Here is a 19,894-nt window from a genome sequence, read left to right as displayed (position 1 = left end):
TTACATTTGTATTAGATCATTGATTATAGCATGGAGAATGGATTTAAAGGCAGCAGGACTAGAGATAGGGAGGCTAGTTAGTTGACTGTAGTATTTCTGGCCAGATGAGTGACCTAGGATTTGGTGGTGATAGGAGAGCTAAAGTTTATAGAGCACTTACTGTTTGCCCGGCACTCTTCTAAGTGCTTTATGGTAGTAGGTCATTCAGTTCTCAAAACACAGCTCTGAGGTAGACATTTTTCCTATTTTGTGGATGAGCAAAATGAATAATTTTCCTAAAGTAAAATAGGTAGTTGTTGGGCTACAGCATGAACCTAACTACTCTGGCTTCAGGGCTTACACTCTTAACCATAAATTTGTAAATATTTTAAATGTAAAATCAGCAGGACTTGGTCATTAGTAAAATGTGGCAAGTGAAATTGTCTCTTGGCAACTTTGAGCTGAGAGAAAGAGAGATTAGGATTATCCTACACAGCTACAAGTCTAAAGCCCCAGCGAGCGTTTGCGTCCTATCTTTTGGAAACCCAATTCTGTTTGAAAGCTGAGTTATAAAAAATATTTTCAGAGTAGATTTTAAAAGTCTTAGCTCATTGTCTCTCAATGCCTATGATCTCTTTTTTCTCTTTTCTGAGTTTACCACTGAAAGTATTTCTGGATAGCGTACGGATCTAATTTTTAATTAGCAATAGCCTCAGTGTAGTTGATGAAAATTTGTTATTCTTTTTTTATATAGGATGCATGTGAGCTTAGATATTTTATCGGCAAGCAACAAGAGGAAATATAAAATAGATATATAATGTGGTTTGAAAAGTACTAGTTTGAAAGAGCTTCCAAACTTAGACAATATTTTTAAGAGTGAATGTTTCAAGTACTGAGTTAGTAAAACAGTTTGCTTAAAACTAGATAACTTTTGTTTTTGAGAATATTTTAAAAGTTTTATTATTTAAAAAAATTTTTTAAGTTTATTTATTATTTTGAGAGAGAGACAGAGTGAGCAGGGGAGGGACAGAGAGAGAAGGAGAGAGAATCCAAAGCAGGCTCTGCGCTGGCAGTGTGGAGCCCCATGACGGACTCAAACTCATGAACCGTGAGATCATGACCTGAGCCGAAATCAGGAGTCCGATGCTCAATCGACTGAGCCACACGGGCACCACTATTTTATTATTTTAGATTGTAGATTTTTGAATGTATTATACTTAAGATTTTCTCAATCTTATAATAAATGAACTTTTGCTAGTGCTAAGGAAAGCTTTAGATTAGTGGTCTGAATTTAGAAAATGTTACTCTTTTTTTGTTACTCATCTGAATTGTAATTGTTTAGAATATTTACTTTACTTCGGGGGCGATAATAATCAAAACCAAAAAAAAGAAGTGTAATTATTACTTTAAACATATTTTATATGCTTTAAACATATTCAAAATGTGAGTCAACCAATGTGTAGGGAAATATTTATAGAATATATCAATCTGATAATCTAATTTTTTTTTCAGTTGTAAGTAAAAATCTTTTATTCATGGATGTTCGTGGTGTGCCTACCATGTCTTGAACATGATGTTGGATATTGGGAACACGATTGTTCAGCCGGGCAGACACCCTGTTTGCACAGCCAATCTAGGCTATTTCTTGCACCGTTTTGCTGTGCGTGCATGCGTGTGTGTGTGTGTGTGTGTGTGTGTGTGTGTGTGTAGAGGAGGAGGAGGAGGAGGAGGAGGAGTTAAATGGAGATAGGCTTTCTTGGAACTTGAATTCTACTGATGATCTCAGTAGTTATTTTTTACTCCATCTGAGAGGTACTCACAAGCAGATGTGCAAAACTAAGCCTAAAGTAGTTAAGCCGACTTTGGTTTTAAGTATTTTAATGAGGTTTTTAGGAAGTAGATATATAGAGTTCAAGAAGGCTTTGTAAATACAGCATGTATAATGTGTGAACTTCTCTTTATATGTAATGCAACATGTAAATGTAATACAAATTTTTCTGTCTACATATAATGTAACTGGATACCAATTACTCTCCATTCTTTATTATCTGTAAGAAAAAGTCAGACATGTAATTTCCTTAATTTTGAAATTTTACTCTTTATATGTCTAATATACTGGATGTTAATTACAATATTATAATATAGTATGTAAATGTTATATGTAATCTTCTCTCCATGTATAAAGAGGGAAATCTCACAGATAAGGAGTAGTTATGTGTCTGACTTATTTTATGAATAGTGAAGACTCCAGTTTGATCTAACACGGATTATATCCCAGCTACCATCCTAAGATCCCAAATTACTGCAGCTTGATGTCTGCTCTGAATTTGCACATCACTTACTGTATGATGGGACTGTTCTTCCTAGGTTGGTACTGAATCCCCACCTAGTTTGAGGTGGTATACACACTTGAACCTGAACTCTCTAATTTCTATTTCATTAGGGAAATTTATGTTCTTCAATGAGTGGTTTTGTGTTGGAATATTACTTTAAGGTGTTTAAGAATGTGGCTTTTTAATGCTTCCATTAACAAGATAGATTATTGTTGTATTAAAAATGTTTATTTCAGCCCACCTAACACTTTATCTCCTCTCGTTTATTTAAAAATTAGATTGAATAATTGTCCATTTTCTTTTCTCTCAATCAGATTAAAAGATTCTCAAGGGCAGAATTATTCTCTTCCAGAGCTATGTAAAAATAGAATTAAATTGAACACTTTAGGTAGTCAGTTTTTCTTAGTTGCAAGTGTGTGATTGCCTAAAATCTCAAAGGGACTAAGTTTTATAAAGGCATATTATATTGAGTTGTTCACTTCTTTACTTCCTGAGATATAAGCTATTATTATCATTTTACGAATCTTTACCAGTTTTACCTGTACTTCAGAAATAAGACAAAATGTTAAAAAGATGGCAAGATATCAAGCTATGTCCATGCTCTAGAAAAGTAACAGTAAAGAAAAATTAATTGTGATGTCAACCCAAATGTGCAGACAGTACCTCTAAAAGAAGCATCAGTGAGGTATTGATCTAGAGCACAGTGCATGCCTATAAATAAAAGGATATATTAAAAGATTTGTGATATTATCTATGAAGAGTTTTGACCCATAGAATACAAATACAACATCGTATGAAATATAATTTATATAGTACATAAATTTTAATATCCTCTAAAGTGATATCTTTTTATAATTATAAATAGTTCTATAGATTATTTGGAGGAGCATGGTATTTAAAGTGAAGATTTTTTTTCTTGACATCTCTGAAATGTTTTTTAATTGTGACCTTCACATCTCAGCTGTATATGCTTCAAATGACTAAATTGTATCTAGTTTCACGAGTGGTATGTAGAGTTGCCATAAATTTTTAAGCCAGACTCTTTATTTTGCCTCTTATATGAGTATGATAGATCCTCAGTTTTGACTTTTGGAGAGTGAATAACACAATTCAAATTCAACCAATGTATTTCCTATAAGAATGCAGTTAGCAGTTACTTAAGCTTGAAAAAATCCCATTATGGGATTAAATAGTATATTTCTGAATTTACAGATATAATAAGTAAGGCTGAGTCATAATTACTAAGTGAATATTCTTTGGCTCATCTCTGATATAAATATAATGTAGGCTTTGAAGATAAATTTAATTTTTTCAATATTAAATAAATTGATTCTTAATTTTAATTAAATAACCCCTAAATTTAATAGCCAAAAAATTCATCCTTTGGCTTCTTGCTTACGGTTGTAGATAATTATTGTTGATTCAGTTCCTAGTTTGTGATTAAGTGCTCCCTACTGTATGCTTGCCTTGCTTCCACCTAGACTCTAGGGCCATTACTTTCTGTAACCATTTCAGTGAGCTGCCATAGTTTTCAGTCTGTACTGTCACCTGATCCAAGCATGCGCCAAAATATCCACTGTTTCTGGCTCCTGTCTGCTGAATCTGCTTTGCAAAACCCTTTGTTCTCTGAGCTTTTGCTTAAGCCAAAAACAAAATTTAACAAATTCTTTGGAGTGTGGACATATGCCATTTGCTTCCTTAGCTCCCATGTTGTGTAACTCTTTAGCTTCTATTAAACTTGTAAATACTTTATTAAATACACCAATGGCATCCCCATGTGCAGTTGTGTGGCTCATGTGTCAGAATAAAGGCTGCTTGTGACCTCGTCAGAGGAACATGAATGCTCCACTTGCGCTGCAGTCAGCCCTTTGTTGTGTTGATTTTTTTTTTAAATCAGCCACTTATTCTTTCGTAGCGTTTGGTTTAATTATCTGATTATTTTATGTGTTACACCAAGGTAAGTTTGATGTAAATGAACTTTGTAATCTATGTGGTTACATGTATTTCATAGTGATTATTATTACACACTTTTCCATTTAGACATGCTGGCCATTTCTAAATAAATATATCCTGAACTGAAAATAAGTAGTTTCCTCCTTTTTTTTTTTCTTTTTTTTTTTACTAATTTAAAAAACAGTGTTATGGATTACTTTCTATAAAATTCATTTTAAAACAGAAAAGCTACCATGTATTACTTGTGGCACAGATGTAGGCAAATCTAATGTGAGAAAAATCTGTTTTTATAAAAACATAAGTATACAATTATTTGCCTTAGCAAATAATATTTAAACTTCCAGAAAGATTTAAAAAGTAAATAGCGGGTTCTACTAGGGTTTTTAAAGAAAAATTAATCTTTATTTTACAATGTTTTTCAGTGAAAATAGTTATTTTCTAAACAGTTATATTTGTTATTTTTTGTGATACCTGTTTTCAAAGAATCATAAATAATTTGATAGTCTGAGCAACTACATGAACAGGAGTTTGTCTTACGATAAAAATGCCCTTATTAGGAAACGATGTTAAGTAGATGCCCAAATTGGCCTGGAAACATGTATGTCTTTAAAAAAAAAAAAAAGGATTTGCAAATGTATTTGTGCTGTTAATGTCTACATTACAGGGGGAATATGAAGAAATTCTTTAACATAATAGTGTATGTGCAAAATAGGGCCACCTAATTGTCTTACACATTTCTTAGTTCACAATATTGATTGCTAACACCATATTGTTGTAGTCTTTTCTATTTCTCTTCTTTATTTTATCTCATACTTGGATCTTTTTCCTCAGTTTCCTGGAGTCTGCATTTCTTTCTTGTTTCTTTCTTTCTTTCTTTCTTTCTTTCTTTCTTTCTTTCTTTCTTTCTTTCTCTCTTTCTTTCTTTCTTTCTTTCTCTCTTTCTCTCTTTTCTTTCTTTTTTCTTTTTATTTTTTTTTCCTGAAGGAAAGTTTTAGGGTAGCTCTGTCTTGGATCCAAAACTTTAATACAAGAACTGGCTGGCATCATTTGTAGTTATGACATTTATCTCATTTCTCCCTTTTGTTGATCTCCTCCCTGTGGAGGAAACAAAATTACATCATAGAAATGTCTGCTATAACAAGCCTTTTAACCTTTCTTTACTTTGCTGTCTTCAGTATTTTACTAGTGAGTATAATTCTACTTATTCTACTTATTTAAAAAAAAAAAACATTTTGAAAACTGGATATATACTGAAATTCAAAAAAGGAAGTTTTTGGATTGGTTGATTTTCAGTTTTAATAAGTGCCTTTTATGTGAAAAATTTACAAAGAGAGTTTAGCATCCTATTTAGAGTTAAAGTTTTTTCTATACCAAATTGTTCCCAAATGGAATTGGCCACACAAAGAAACAAATTAGGATATGCCCATTATAGACTGTTTCTGTTTTTAACATCTTTGCACATAAAATGTTACTATTATTTGCAGCTGCTGTTCACCAGTAGTTTGCAGCTAAATGCAAGTGATTAGGAAGAATGTGTGCCAGATGCTCCATTTATAATGCTCCATTACAAACAATATCGGATTCCTCTGTGTTAAAAAAAAAAAAAAAAAAAAAAAAAAACCCACAAATGCAATGCTGTGATTCTAAGGCATTTTCTTACTTACAGAACCATACATGTAGTTACAGTGTACTGCCTGAAATTTGTCCTTATTTACATTAACCCAATTACTTGTATTAAATTCAACATATTTGCTCTCTTTATTTTAAATTGGCTGGTCCCTTCATTTCTTGTTACTTTGCTTTAGGACCCCCAAGGATGGCTACAGATGGCTTTCTCTTTTTTAACATTGACAAATCTTTGCCTTGGAAAGAACCTAGAATATAGTGGGTTATAAAAAATAGGTACCAGGAAATGAAATCAGAATTTAAATTAAATGTATGGATATGACTCACAATGTTCACTGAGCGAGGTGAGTGAGACATAGAATATCCTCAGTTTAGGATTAGAGCCTGGAAACTCTGGGTCTACATTTGAAGTTGTATCTAATAAAATATATTCCTATAGATGTCCCCTAAAGTAATAAAGCAAGTAAAACTAGTTGGTTTATTTTCTAGCAATCAAGTTTAAAAATGTTAAAGTTTGTGAGAAGTAGCATTAAATTAAAATGTTAATAAGCATTTTGAGAAATAATATTTTAAACATGTGAAGTTAGTTTTAAAATCTGTTATAGACTAGTGTGTCTTTGCCTTCCAGAATATGTTTATTTTAAACATTTCTTTCTCATATAAACAATGTGCTATTGAGTAGTGAACTGATATAAAATTTATCTTTCAGATGAACCAGAAACTCGAGATGCGTGGTGGGCAGAAATCAGACAAGAAATAAAATCACATGCTAAAGCATTAGGCTGTCATGCTGTAGTGGGCTACAGTGAATCAACTAGCATCTGGTAAATGATAATAACTTGATTTTCTAGATGCTGTAATTTACGGATTGTCATCTAAAAGGTTAAAAGCTTTATGCAAATATAGAGAAAAGAAGAATTATGAAGTGATCCAGGAGCATGGACTTGGGAGTACATCAGACTGAGGTCCATATGCCATTTTTGCCACTTAATTGCTGTGAAACTTTGAGAAAATAACTATTCCTCTGAGCCTCAGTTTATACATTGAAATGGAAATTATAACCATCTGTCAATTAAGGTTACTGACGAATTAAATGAGAATTGATACTGGCACATAGCAAGTCTTAATTGTAGGCCTACTTTACTCCAGTTTGTGACCCCACTAACTCTTTCTTCTGGGATATTTGGAAACCTTGATCTAATGTGTCTTCAAGGTTTGTCTGTAAACTCTTTTTACCTAACTGCAACTTAATTTTCTTCTGCCAACACATCATCCTTCCTAACTCTGCCGAGTTAGGAAGAGACTTCCATACTCCTAGTTCTCCATTTCTTTTTCTCCTACCTTTCATTTGAACAATCTCTCTTACTTTTAAGTCCATGCCATTCCACAGTTCAGACTTTTCTACCTCCAAAACATTCTTCTGCCTTTCTTAATTCTCTGCTGTCTCCTCCAGTTGAACATGATTACCTCCCTTCTAACAGCCTGACTTTGTACCTTCTCATTCTCATGTCCTCCTCTATCCCTCAGCTTTCAACTGTATTTTAGGCTTTATTATTGCTCAAAATGGTTCCCCTTTTAAAATTTGAAACTATAAAATTTCACTCTTGGATCACAACTTAATATTTTTCACTTATCTCATTTGCACATTTATACCTGGTTTGTTTTGGCTTTTATCTTAACCAAGATTTTCCCCAGTTTCTTAGTTGGGCTCTGATTTGACTTGCTGACTGCCATCAATGAACCCTACTTTCAACCCCTTGAAAAGTTTATACTAGATATCATCTAGAAACTGTTTGACCTTTTGCTGCCCACCTTCTATTCTTTTTTTTTTTTTCTTTCTCTTAATGTTTATTTGTTTATTTTTCAAGAGAGAGAGGAGAGGGAGGGGCAGAGAGAAAAGGAGAGACATTCCTAAGCAGGCTCCACACTGTCAGTGCAGAGCCCCATGTGGGGCTCGATCTCACCAACCACAAGATCTTGACCTGAGCCAAAACCGAGTCAAACACTTAACCAACTGAGCCATCCAGGCACCTCCACCTCCTATTCTTGGTTAATCCTTACTGTCAGCTATTACATGGGTAATTCTCTTGTGCTTGTGGTGGTCATTATTTTTACAGAAAAATGATTAGACTCTGGTATATGTGGAGAGCCATGCTGTTTCATCTTCTGAGGGCCCTTTCTTTTCCTCTGTGGATCATGTGTGGTATTCTTGCACCTTTCTGTCTCCATTGTAGCTATTCTACACTTGTTAAAGTAATAACTTTGTTATGCTTATCCTGCCTTACTCCCCAGTAGATAATCTTAGCTCATTCATAGATTTAGTGTCATATGCTTCCAGGTCATAGGGTTATGGTTTTAAAAGACATAGTTTTTGTTATTGGTTTCACATTTTACTGGAGAATTATGACAAGTAGAACACATTTTATGGCAGAGATATCCCAGGGTGCTGTGTGGCCCAGAGGGTTGGAGTTTAGAAGTAAGATTGGAAAAAAGGGTTAATGAAGTAACTGAAGCTTAAACTAGATCTCAGGGGATGAGTATGAATTATATAAATGAAGAAAGGAGGCATGAAGGGAGTGTTTAAGGCTAGTAGAGTAGCATGCAGAGAAGGCCAGAGGTGTACATTCAGTGCGGCAGGAAATAGGTCACAGATAGATGCGGGAGTGTACAGAAATGAGTCAAATTGATTTACGTAGAAGTTTGAATTCACCTGATACAAGCTTCTTTTTTCCCTCCAGACCTCAAAAAATCTTGTGTTTAAATCCTATCTTTACTAATTTTTTTGGTTCTGATCCATCCTATGTACTATTACTGGATAAACTCTTTGAAATGTACTTCTGCTCTTAGAGCTCCTTAATTCAGCACATCAGGGGCTCCACCTTCTTCCTTGACATTCTCAGTGCCCACTTAAACATTTTGAGCCTGGTCTCTCTCTACTCAGTTACAGATCAAGTGACCATTTCTTTCATGTCCTTTCAGACTTCTGGTCCACTTATACTGTTTCCAACATTTTGTCCCTAGGCTGCAACTTAGTTCTCTTTTGCTTTGTATGATGTCATTCAATGATTTTGTGGATTATTTAAAATTAGTTGATATGTAATAAAGAATTCCAAATAATTCTTTTGAAAGTGAGGTTTTTATCATACATATAATGATGTAGTTTAAGCTCCATTTAGTGTATTTTGGGTATTATTTGTTTCAGATACCTTTTGATTATTAACTTTAAGCTATAGGGATATCGATAATTACATAGTTACACTTTTAAAATGATTTTAATGAAGTTTAGTATGCATTTAAAGAGTATTTTAATACAGTTTAATGGTTTATAGCTGAATTCCGCAAAATAATTTGTTACTACTTTGAGATATTCAGTCTTTATCAGGTTTTCCATATTTTAAAGGAATTTATAGTCATTAATATTGTGCTTTATCTTTTACAATTTTTTAAGTATAAAGAATTCTTACCCTTTTCATTTTATTTATTTACTTTATTAAAAAAAATTTTTTTTAATGGTTATTTATTTTTGAGAGAGAGAGAGAGCACAAGCAGGGGAGAGACAGAGAGAGAGGGAGACGCAGAATCCGAAGCAGGCTCCAGGCTCTGAGTTGTCAGCACAGAGCCCGATATGGGGCTTGAACTCACAAATGGTGAGATCATGACCCGAGCTGAAGTCGGACGCTTAACTGACTGAGCCACCCAGGCACCCCACCTTCTTCATTTTAATAACATTATTTTTATTTTTTATCCTAGGATAGGAGATAATCTTATGATATCATTAATATTTGTGGAGTCTAACTTGAATTTAAATTGTCACCCTGTAATCACTTTGATATTTAACATTTTTCAAAGTTAGATTGCCTGAAGATGTTAACTGTTTTATGTTTTTTTCTTTTATAGTGAAGAGGTCTGTATTTTATCTGCATCCGGCACGGCAGCTGTACTGAACCCTAGATTTCTGCAGGATGGCACCGTGGAGGGCTGTTTGGAACAGAGGTTGTCATGGCAGCCTGGCTTATTTTCTATGATGGCAAAGAAGGGAGAGGTTAACTTTTGTAACTTTAGAGCTGGGATAGTTCTTCTGTATGAGAGTGGCTTAATATAGAAATGAGGACCAGGCACTTCACTGCTTTTTGTGTAACCTATAGCAACAGAGAAGTATTGAGTTCTGCACTGTATGACACACATTGTTATAATTTTTCTAGTATCTTGGTAAGTTACATGTATAACTATCAGTGAAAGAATTTCAAGTGTATATTTTTTGTTTGTTATAGTATAGAAGTAATTTCCTTTGATTTTTCTCTTCCTTTCCTTTCCCCCTTGTCTACCTCTGAAACAGAAAAAGGTCATGAAACAATTTGCATAAAGAAAATTCATAATTTACAGAACAATTGAAACACTGTATTGTAACAAAATTATATATAAAAGCTTCCTAAAAAGTGAAATGTAACTTTAATGTGTATGAAAGAGAAAGTAAAAGTGAAATTATTAGGTAAAATAGATTACTTTTTAGTTTATTTGGTTATTAATCTCTTAATCTGTTAGCTTCCATAAGTGTCAAAAATACTTTCCATAAACATGAAATTATCAAATATATATATACAGAAAACTATTAGTTTGGTACCAGAGTACCTGAATAATATAAATTTTAATTACCCCTTACTTCACTGTATGCATATTTGCTTCCCTCCCCCTCCCCCGCCTCCCCCCAGTATTTGTATATTAAGGAAGACAGCAAAAAAAATCTATATGTGATCAAATTTAGTATAAATTTGCAAGTCTCTGTATAACAAAGTTATTCTAGCTCAGGTAGGCACATAGAAGACCTTAGTCGGTTTCTTCTTTAGTTTGTATTAAAAAGGTATTTTGACTGTAATATATTACAGAGCATTAAAAGTCAGCATAAATAGGAAAAAGAAGGTGGATTATTTAAAGTGTATTAAAAGTCAGAGTGTTCTATTTTGAGTTGTTCCAGTGCTGCAATATAGTTCTCTCACGTCAGTGGGTTTCATTATTGAGTAGATAGAAGCCTGGTTTAAAAATGGCCTTTCCCATGCAGCTTGATTATTTTGGTATTGTGGCTTCGATGGATACAGTGAATTCTCTTATATGCCAATCTAGTGGAACAGATACCATCCCTATCTATAAAAGAGGAAAATGTCTTTTTTCTTGCTATAAAATTATTTATGCTTACTAGAGAAAATTTGGAAAGTATGGGAGAGTAGAAGGAAGAAAACATTCCCTATAAACTCAGTATTGAGATAATCCCTTCTGTATATTTCATATTTTAAATGCTTCCATGAATTTATATAGTTCTGTTTTTATGCCTATGATATTGCATCATTTATGTTTGAATTTCTGTGAGGTGTTTAGTTAAAAATTACCCCAGTGTTCAATCTTTTGTGCCCCTTTGTGACACATGGGCTTTGGTTCAAACCAACCAACATTAAAATCTGAGGTCTTCTGCCTTGTATTTTGTGTGACCGAACAAGTCACTTAGTATCTCAGGTTGGTTTCAGGCCAAGAAGAACTAGTTTTTGTTGCTCTTTGCTTTTTATTATATTGTGTGTATGTGTGTGTGTGTGTGTGTGGGGGGGTTATCTATGTTTTCCTGCTTAGTCTTCAAAAAAAAAAAAAAAAGCCTTTCTGGGTAGATACTGTCATTCTGGTTATATAGAGGAGGCTCTGAGAAATTGAATAACTTGTATAAGATCACACAGCTCTACTTAGCATCTGATTTCCCTGTTGCTTATACCAGAATGCCATCCCAACAAAAGAATAATTAATGTATGGGAGTAATTTGATTTAGAAGGTTATTTTGGAAATTCAGTGCAGTAATGTATACAAGGAATCTGCAGGAAGCCTGACTCCTAGTAGATACAGTATAAGTTTCCTTTCTCTTTTTTAATGTGTCCGCTTGCCAAGTTTCAGCTTCTAACAGGTCACTTTAGATTGGAATGAATTGAGAACCCACATCTTTCCACAGCTCTAGAGGTGTGGCTGTGTGAATGTCTGGAGTTCTCCATGGAGCTTTCTTCTTCCATTTCTGTTTCCCTAATTTCCTCAGATTTGATGAGTGAAAAAAATACCATTCTGAAGTGAATTCATAAGCATTACTACAGCAAACATTTTACTGATTGAGAAGGTTGTGTGTTTACTTGTGGTTTATGTTGTTTGTGAAACACAGGTGTTTCGGTTTCTCAGAAATGTTTAATTCTGACAAATTCTTAAGTCATTGGAAATTAGAAATGTTAGATTATGCCTATTTTTGACTTTTTAAATTAAAAAAATTTTAATGTTTATTTTATTTTTGAGAGACCGAGACGAGTGGGGGAGAGGCAGAGAGAGAGGGAGACACTGAATCTGAGGGAGGCTCCAGGCTCTGAGCTGTCCGCACAGAGCCTGACGAGGGGCTCAAAACCACAATTATATTTGTGATTATATTTGGTGATTATATTTGTGTTATATTTGTCAGACAGTAGGAAAATGTCACCCTTATTATCTAACCATTTGTTTTTATGAACTAGCTTTGGAATAATAGTGGTTTTTGTCAGGTGGGACATTCTCAAACGTATGAATTGATGCAATTCAATGGCTACTTGTATAAGTCTTTTCTCTCATACAAAAGTGTATGGTTTTGATTTCATGGTCATTTTTAATTCTTAATAGTCATAGTGGGACTGTCATAACTCTCATGGTGGTAGAAGTTATATAGTTTATACATTAGTACTATATGTATAACATATGCTTTTGAAAAAATGCATAGAATTTTTAAGAATGTTTCATTTTTTTATCTTGATGTATTCATATAGGCTAGAAGAAAATTTGCCTGTAGGTTGTGGATTTTGCCACATACCATATGACGAACTGAATATGCCATTTCCAGCTCATCTCACATACTGCTATAACTGCAGGAAACAGAAAGTTCCTGATGTTCTCTTTACAACTATTGACCTCCCAACAGATGCAACAGTTATTGGAAAAGGTTGTCTTATTCAAGCAAGGTATATTTGTGTAAACAATATTTGGGGTCCCTGAGAAAGTATGAGATACGGAGTCAAATAGATCTATTTCACATGTCTGCTGTACTGTTTCCTACCTGGCAGGCTGGGCAGTACTATCTGGACCTTGTATTTAGTCACATGGAATATTGGGAGGAAGAGTACCCATTTTATAAAACTCAAATAAGTCTAAATGCAAAAGCAATTTTAAACATTTCAATTCTATACAAATATCTGTTATTATGAAGATTATTAATTAACTTGTTTCAGGCTAGGAACGTGACTCTGCTTTAAGGACATTGAATATGTAATACATTTTAGAAATTTATCTTTTTTTCTTTTAAAGAACAATGCTATGTATGGTTTCTTTTACTACTTAATTTAGCTCTTAACAGTTCCTTTTAAAATGTACTGGAGTAGGAAATGCTAAATTGTGGTTGGCATATAGGAAGCAGTGATAACTGTCTAGGTCACTGACAACTGCCAGGCTACCAAATCCATTGAAATTGCTTTTCTCTCTTCCTCTTACTTGACATCTCAGCAATAGTAGTAGTCACACAGTTGATCATCTTCTCCTTGATACTCCTTTGACTTCATAGTGCCCCGCCCCCCACCCCTGCTTTTTCCTACCTTATGTATAATCCTCAGTGTCCTTGTTGATTCTTCCTCCTTTTCTTAATCCTTGAAGGGCCACGGGTCTGGACTCTCTTCTCAAAGCTCTCTTCCAGGTTGAATTCATCAGCTCCTACAGATGTGCTTTCTATATGTCTGTGACTCCCAGATTTATAACTCTAGTCCAGAACTTTCTTCTGAGCCTCAGACCCATATACTTTCACACCCTATTTTGATGTCTTGTAGGCAACTCATACTTGTTCCATATTGAACTGCTGGCTTTCTCCACTTCTTTCATGTTAGCCTTCTTTATTTTAATGAATGATACCTTGCTCTGTCCACTTTTTATGCCAAATATGGTATTCTTTGACACTGTCCTCTTTCCTAACCTCCCTGCATCAAAGCTATTTTACAGAGTCATGTTGAATTTTATTTTTGAATGTATGTATATTTTTTGTTTATTTTTAAATTTTTTTAACGTTTTATTTATTTTTGAGAGACACAGAGAGACAGAGCATGAGTGGGGGAGGGGCAGAGACAGAGGGAAACACAGAATCTGAAGCAGGCTCCAGGCTCTGAGCTGTAAGCACGGAGCCTGACATGGGACTCGAACCCATGAACTGTGAGATCAAGACCTGAGCCGAAGTCGGTCACTCAACTGACTGAGCCACCCTGGCGCCCCTTTAGTTTTTATTTTTAAGTTTATTTATTTATCTTGAGTGAGAAAGGGAGAGAGAGAGAATCCCAAGCAGGCTCTGCACTGTCAGCACAGAGCCTGACTTGGGGCTCAGTCTCACATAAGGCAAGACCATGACCTGAGCCAAAATCAAGAGCCAGAGACTTAACTGACTGAGCCACCCAGGCATGCCTGTATTTCTAATATGTTTACTTTTGCTTTTTTTGCTCAATTTCCTCTTACATCTTAGACCTTCCATTTGGGATTGTTTTTCTTTTGCTTGAGGTATAGATTTTAGACCATTTATTTTGGTGAACTAGTTTTGCTTGTCTGAAAATATTATCTTTAAAAGATATTTTGGGCTGCCATTTATTTTCTTGCAGCACATTGAAGATACCCTTCCATTGCCTTCCAGATTTTCATTACTACTATTGAGAAATAACCTATTAGATTAACTTTTATTCCTTTGAAGGTAGCTGCCCTTCAACCCCAGGCTATGTGTGAGCTATTCTATGTATTTTTGGTTTTTTGCAATTTCCCTATGAAATGTTAAGTATGGAATTTTTATTCTAATTGCTATATATTGGGCTTCTTGAATCTGTAGATTCTTTCATGTGTTTTAGAAAATTTTTAGATATTGTTCCATGTTTCATCTCTCTTCTTGATACTATAATTAAAAATGTTAGACTTTCTCACTGCTTCTTTTATGTATGTTACTTACTTTCTTAAATTTTCTATTTTTGTTTATGCCATATCTTGAATACTTTCTTATCTTTCAGTTCTTTGATTCTCTCTTCAACTGTCTCTAATATTGTAGTAAGTCCAGTAATTGGGGCTTTAAATATTTGGTATCTATTTTTATTTCTAGAAGTTTTATTTTGTTCTTTTTCAAATTTATTATGTTACAGCCTATGACTGATTCTTTAACTGATAATTTTAATATCTGAAATATTTTTGTATTCTCTTATTTCTGTTCTTTATTATTTATTGTGTTTCATTTCCTTAGACTATGATAGGCTCACTGGAAGTTGCAAAAATGGTACAAATAATACCATGTGTATTGGTGACAGATTCCCTCATTGATGACATCTTATACAGCCATAGTAGAGTATCAGTAGGAAATTAACATTGGTGTATACTGTAGTATACTACAGACCTTAGTTTTTATACTTTTTTAAATTTGCATTCATTTATGTATTTGTGTGTACATGTATAGTTCTGTGCAACTTTATCCCACAAACAGATTTGTGTAACCACCACCATAGTAAAGACACAAACTGTGTTCCATCATCACAAAAGAACTTCTTCATGGCATTTCCCTATGTTTATACACCCCACTACCCCTTGCCCTGGTCCTGTGATGCTTTTAAGAAGATTTTTTTTCAAAGTTTATTTATTCTGAGAGAGAGTGAGAGAGAGCACAAGAATGTGAGGGGCAGAGAGAGAGGGAGAGAGAATCCCAAGCAGGCCCTGCACTGTCAGTGTGGAGCCCAACATGGGGCTGGAACCCATGAACCATGAGATCATGACCTCAGCCAAAACTAAGAGTCAGATGCTTAACTGACTGAGCTACCCAGGCACCCCAGCTTTTAAGATGATTTGTAAAAATATGTAATTTATCCAGTTTTTTGTGTTTGTTTTAGGTAGGAAGGAATAGTGCCCATCAGCAGTTTTCAGAATGTGGTCCCCAGACCAACCAATAGCATCATGATGCTTGAGAGACCTTATAGAAATGCAGATTCTCGGCCTCACTCCAGACCTATTGAATCAGAAACTCTGGGCATGGGGACTAGTAATTGTTTTTTAATGAGCTCTCAAGATTAAGTTTGATAACTACTGGTGTAAATAGCCTGGTTTGCCAGTTTGGGGATCTTTTCCTTCATCTTTACTGCTACCTTTTTAGTCTCAGCTCTCATTGTCACCTAAATTGCTTTTTGTCTGCTATCCCCTCACGAATTCTGTTATCCTTATTCCATTTTCTGTGTAGCAATGTAAATGATATCCTAAAACATAAATTGGATCATGTTACTACTTAAAACCTACCTGGAGTTTGTCATTGCTGGTAGAATAAAATCAAACTCCTTACCATGACCCACAAGCCCCTAACATGATCATGCCCCTGCTTACCTGCACCTTCATCCATACGATTCTCACCCTTGCTCATTTCACTTCAGTGTAGTAGTCTCTTTTTGGCTTTTCTGATATGCCAGCTCCATTCCATATTTGCCTTTTTCCAACGCTCTTGGTTCCATCTTGTCTTTAAGATCCCAGCTCAGGTATCATCTCTCTTGTGAGGCCTTCTCTCTAGTTATTGCCACTTGCTTCACCTAGTCCATTTTCTTCAGAAACCTGATTTTTTTGTTTTAAGTTTATTTATTTTTCAGAGATAGAGAGTGCATGCTAACGGGTGAGGGGCAGAGATAGAATCCCAAGCAGGCTCTGTGCTATCAGCACAGAACCCTATGCAGGACTTGATCCCATGCCCTTTAGATCATGATCTGAGCTGAAATCAAGAGGGATGCTTAATGGACTGAGCTACCCAGGAGCTACCCCAGACATCTGATTCTTTAAAAATTTTTTTTTTCTTTTTTTTTTTTTTTAATTTTTTTTTTTTTCAACGTTTATTTATTTTTGGGACAGAGAGAGACAGAGCATGAACGGGGGAGGGGCAGAGAGAGAGGGAGACACAGAATCGGAAACAGGCTCCAGGCTCTGAGCCATCAGCCCAGAGCCTGACGCGGGGCTCGAACTCACGGACCACGAGATCGTGACCTGGCTGAAGTCAGACGCTTAACCGACTGCGCCACCCAGGCGCCCCTAAAATTTTTTTTTTTTAACGTTTATTATTTTTGAGACAGAGACAGAGCATGAACGGGGGAGGGTCAGAGAGAGAGAAGGAGACACAGAATCTGAAACAGGCTCCAGGCTCTGAGCAGTCAGCACAGAGCCCGACGCGGGGCTCGAACTCACGGACCGTGAGATCGTGACCTGAGCCGAAGTTGGACGCTCAACCGACTGAGCCACCCAGGTGCCCCAGACATCTGATTCTTAAACATAATCCTAGGTTATCTTGTTTCTTTATTTCCACCCCCCTCCCCTGGAGTATAACCATGAGAAAAGGGACTCTTTTGTTTGTTAATGAGTACTCACCACTTAGAATAGTGCCTGGCACATTGTAGATACTCAGGTAAGTTTTGTGTTCTTTTTTTTTTTTTTTTTTTTAATTTATTTATTTTGAGAGTGAGAGCATGAGTGACGGAAGAGCAGAGAAAAAATCCCAGGCAGATTCTGCACTGTCAGTGAAGAGCACAACATGGGGCACAATCCCACGAACCATAAGATATGACCTGAGCTGAAATCAAGTCAGATGCTTAACCAACTGAGCCAACTAGGCCCCAAGTTTTGTGTTCTTTTAATGAGTAAATTAACTTCTTTCCTTTGCTATCCATTCATTGTATGATTACATGGAGTTATAAAACCTAAGATTTTAAATTATGTTTTCTAGTGATTTTGATCAATACTTTTTCCATTTCTAGAGATTTTGAGATTTTTATCTTTTATTAAAATAGGACTTTTAGCAAAAGCATACACATTGAAAAAAGTGGCAGAAAAGATTATTGATATAACTTAATAAACCCCATTTGACACAAGTCAATGTTTTATTAAGCACACTTATAGAAAGTTTTAAAAATTGGACATTTTTTAAGATGATACCAAGAATACTCTCCAGTGACTAAATTATTTTCCTTAACAGGTTATGTCGTTTAAAAAAGAAAGCACAGGCAGAGGCAAATGCCACAGCTATCAGTAATCTGTTGCCATTTATGGAATATGAAGTACATACTCAGCTAATGAATAAACTAAAACTGAAAGGAATGAATGCTTTATTTGGACTGAGAATTCAGATCACAGTGGGTGAAAATATGTTGATGGGCTTAGCGGTAAGTTTAGAAGTTTTGATTTTGTTTCATAATTTCTATAGTTGTAGTAGAATCTGTTTTGTGCAATTCTAAGTCTTTTAAAAAGACTTATCTAGAGAAATGGGCATTAAGACCTTTAAGGGTTGGGGACATTATAAGAAGTGAAAAATCTTGTGATAAGTTTTAAAATATATTATTTTCACCTTTATTTATGAATTATTATTTAAAATTAAATTAATAAAATTATGAGGTAGGTAAAATTTATTTATATTATTGTATTTTTCTATTCTGACCATAATGTCAATAGTCAAGTTTCTAAAAATTATCATGTATGGCTTGTTTAGTTAAGTTGGTTGTCACTGTTCTGGACTTTATTATTTTTTGTGCAAAATATGTTATTTTTTTATGCTAAATATTAGCATTGCTTACAGGGTTTCTTCTCTGCACTGTTAACATTTGGGACTGGAAGACTCTTGGTTGTAGGGGGCTGTCTTGTTCATTTTAGGGTGCTCAGCAGCCTTTCTGGCCTCTACTCACTAGTTGCTAATAGCTTCCCTTCAGTGTGACAACCAGAAATGTTTCCAGACATTACCAAATGTCCTTTAGGGGACAAAATCACTTCTGAGGGGGAGGACCACAATCTTTAGTTGTATGGAGAAAATAAAGCAATATATATGAAACACTGCTTACTGCTTGCTTACTGCCGGACAGAGAATAAAGTTTCATACTGAATGTGCACCTGCGGTCAGCAGTAGAATATGCAATAAAGAATGTGTTTCTTAAGTGCTAATAAATTGTGAGGTGGTGGAAAGCTCTTTATCTCAGCTTTATGTTCACCTAGGCTTCTTACAAAGTGTGTTCTGATTAGAAAGTTGTCTGTGGGGAAAGTAAGAGTTGTCTTTATAAGTAGTCTGAGACCCAGAGAACTGGATGCCTGCAAAATATATATTGATCAGATAGAAACTGATTAACAGTATTTATAGAAGTCCTGTTATACTTTAGACACTTTGCTAGCTAGAATGTTTGTGATACTGGCACTTTTCAAGTTGGAATTCTCTGCCATCTTTCTGACATGCATAAACATTTTAAGAAATTTATAGAACTTGTGTTTTTTCTCAGTATGCACTTGCAGATAAAATGCTAACTTATTTCCTGTTTATACATTTACAAATATGTAAATTTTTGTATGTAGGGGATAATTGTGCAATGATGATAAACTAATCAGGTAATCATGATTTTTGACAAGAGAAATTTATAATGATTAATGAAAGTAATCTGATTTATATTAAAATATTTGAGATCTAGATCAACTTGGGAAAAAAGTGTTCATTATAATTCATTTGTCTAAAAACTCACATGCTTAGCAATTACAAATGTATAATTTGGCCTGAACACAATACTAGTTATTGGTGGGTATCTGTGGGAACTAAGCTTGATTTAGATTCAAAGATTTAAAAATTAACACTGTGCCAACCGTATCAAACACTTCTGATAGTTGTGCCCCAGGAAACTAGCTTGTGGTGCTGGTGTAATTTTTCAGTGCTTGCCTGAAATCTTTCTTTCTTGCCAATCTTTTCCTTCTTGACCACTGTTGACACTCATAACTGTTTGAGATTTTGATCTTTGTTGTGGTTTAGCCTGTGCATTTAAATCTCAAGGTCCCAAGAGTAGCTTCCTTGATAGTTGATCTCTGATGGACTCTCTGATGATGTCTGATGCCTGCTGGGTTTCTGGCACTGTGGTACCCCAGAAGGACTGCAATATTATCTTTATAAGAGGAGAAAACGGATGCTATGA

General features: G+C 34.9%; 1 protein-coding gene across 26 annotated transcripts in view; it reads left to right on the top strand.

The window, feature by feature from the left end:
- C2CD5 (C2 calcium dependent domain containing 5) overlaps positions 1-19,894 on the top strand; it is a 100,645-nt gene that overhangs the window by 53,320 nt on the left and 27,431 nt on the right. For all 26 annotated transcript variants that reach the window (XM_045463525.1, XM_045463519.1, XM_045463522.1 and 23 more), the window contains 4 exons: positions 6,601-6,715; positions 9,789-9,884; positions 12,701-12,892; positions 17,932-18,118. In XM_045463525.1, the coding sequence (XP_045319481.1) occupies positions 6,601-6,715; positions 9,789-9,884; positions 12,701-12,892; positions 17,932-18,118 (590 nt within the window). The remainder of the gene's footprint in view (positions 1-6,600; positions 6,716-9,788; positions 9,885-12,700; positions 12,893-17,931; positions 18,119-19,894) is intronic.

The sequence above is a fragment of the Leopardus geoffroyi genome, chromosome B4, assembly GCF_018350155.1.
Source record: "Leopardus geoffroyi isolate Oge1 chromosome B4, O.geoffroyi_Oge1_pat1.0, whole genome shotgun sequence".
NCBI classification, from domain to species: Eukaryota; Metazoa; Chordata; class Mammalia; order Carnivora; family Felidae; genus Leopardus; species Leopardus geoffroyi.
The sequence above is the reverse complement of the archived record's forward strand: the minus strand, read 5'-3'. Positions and strand labels throughout refer to the sequence as shown.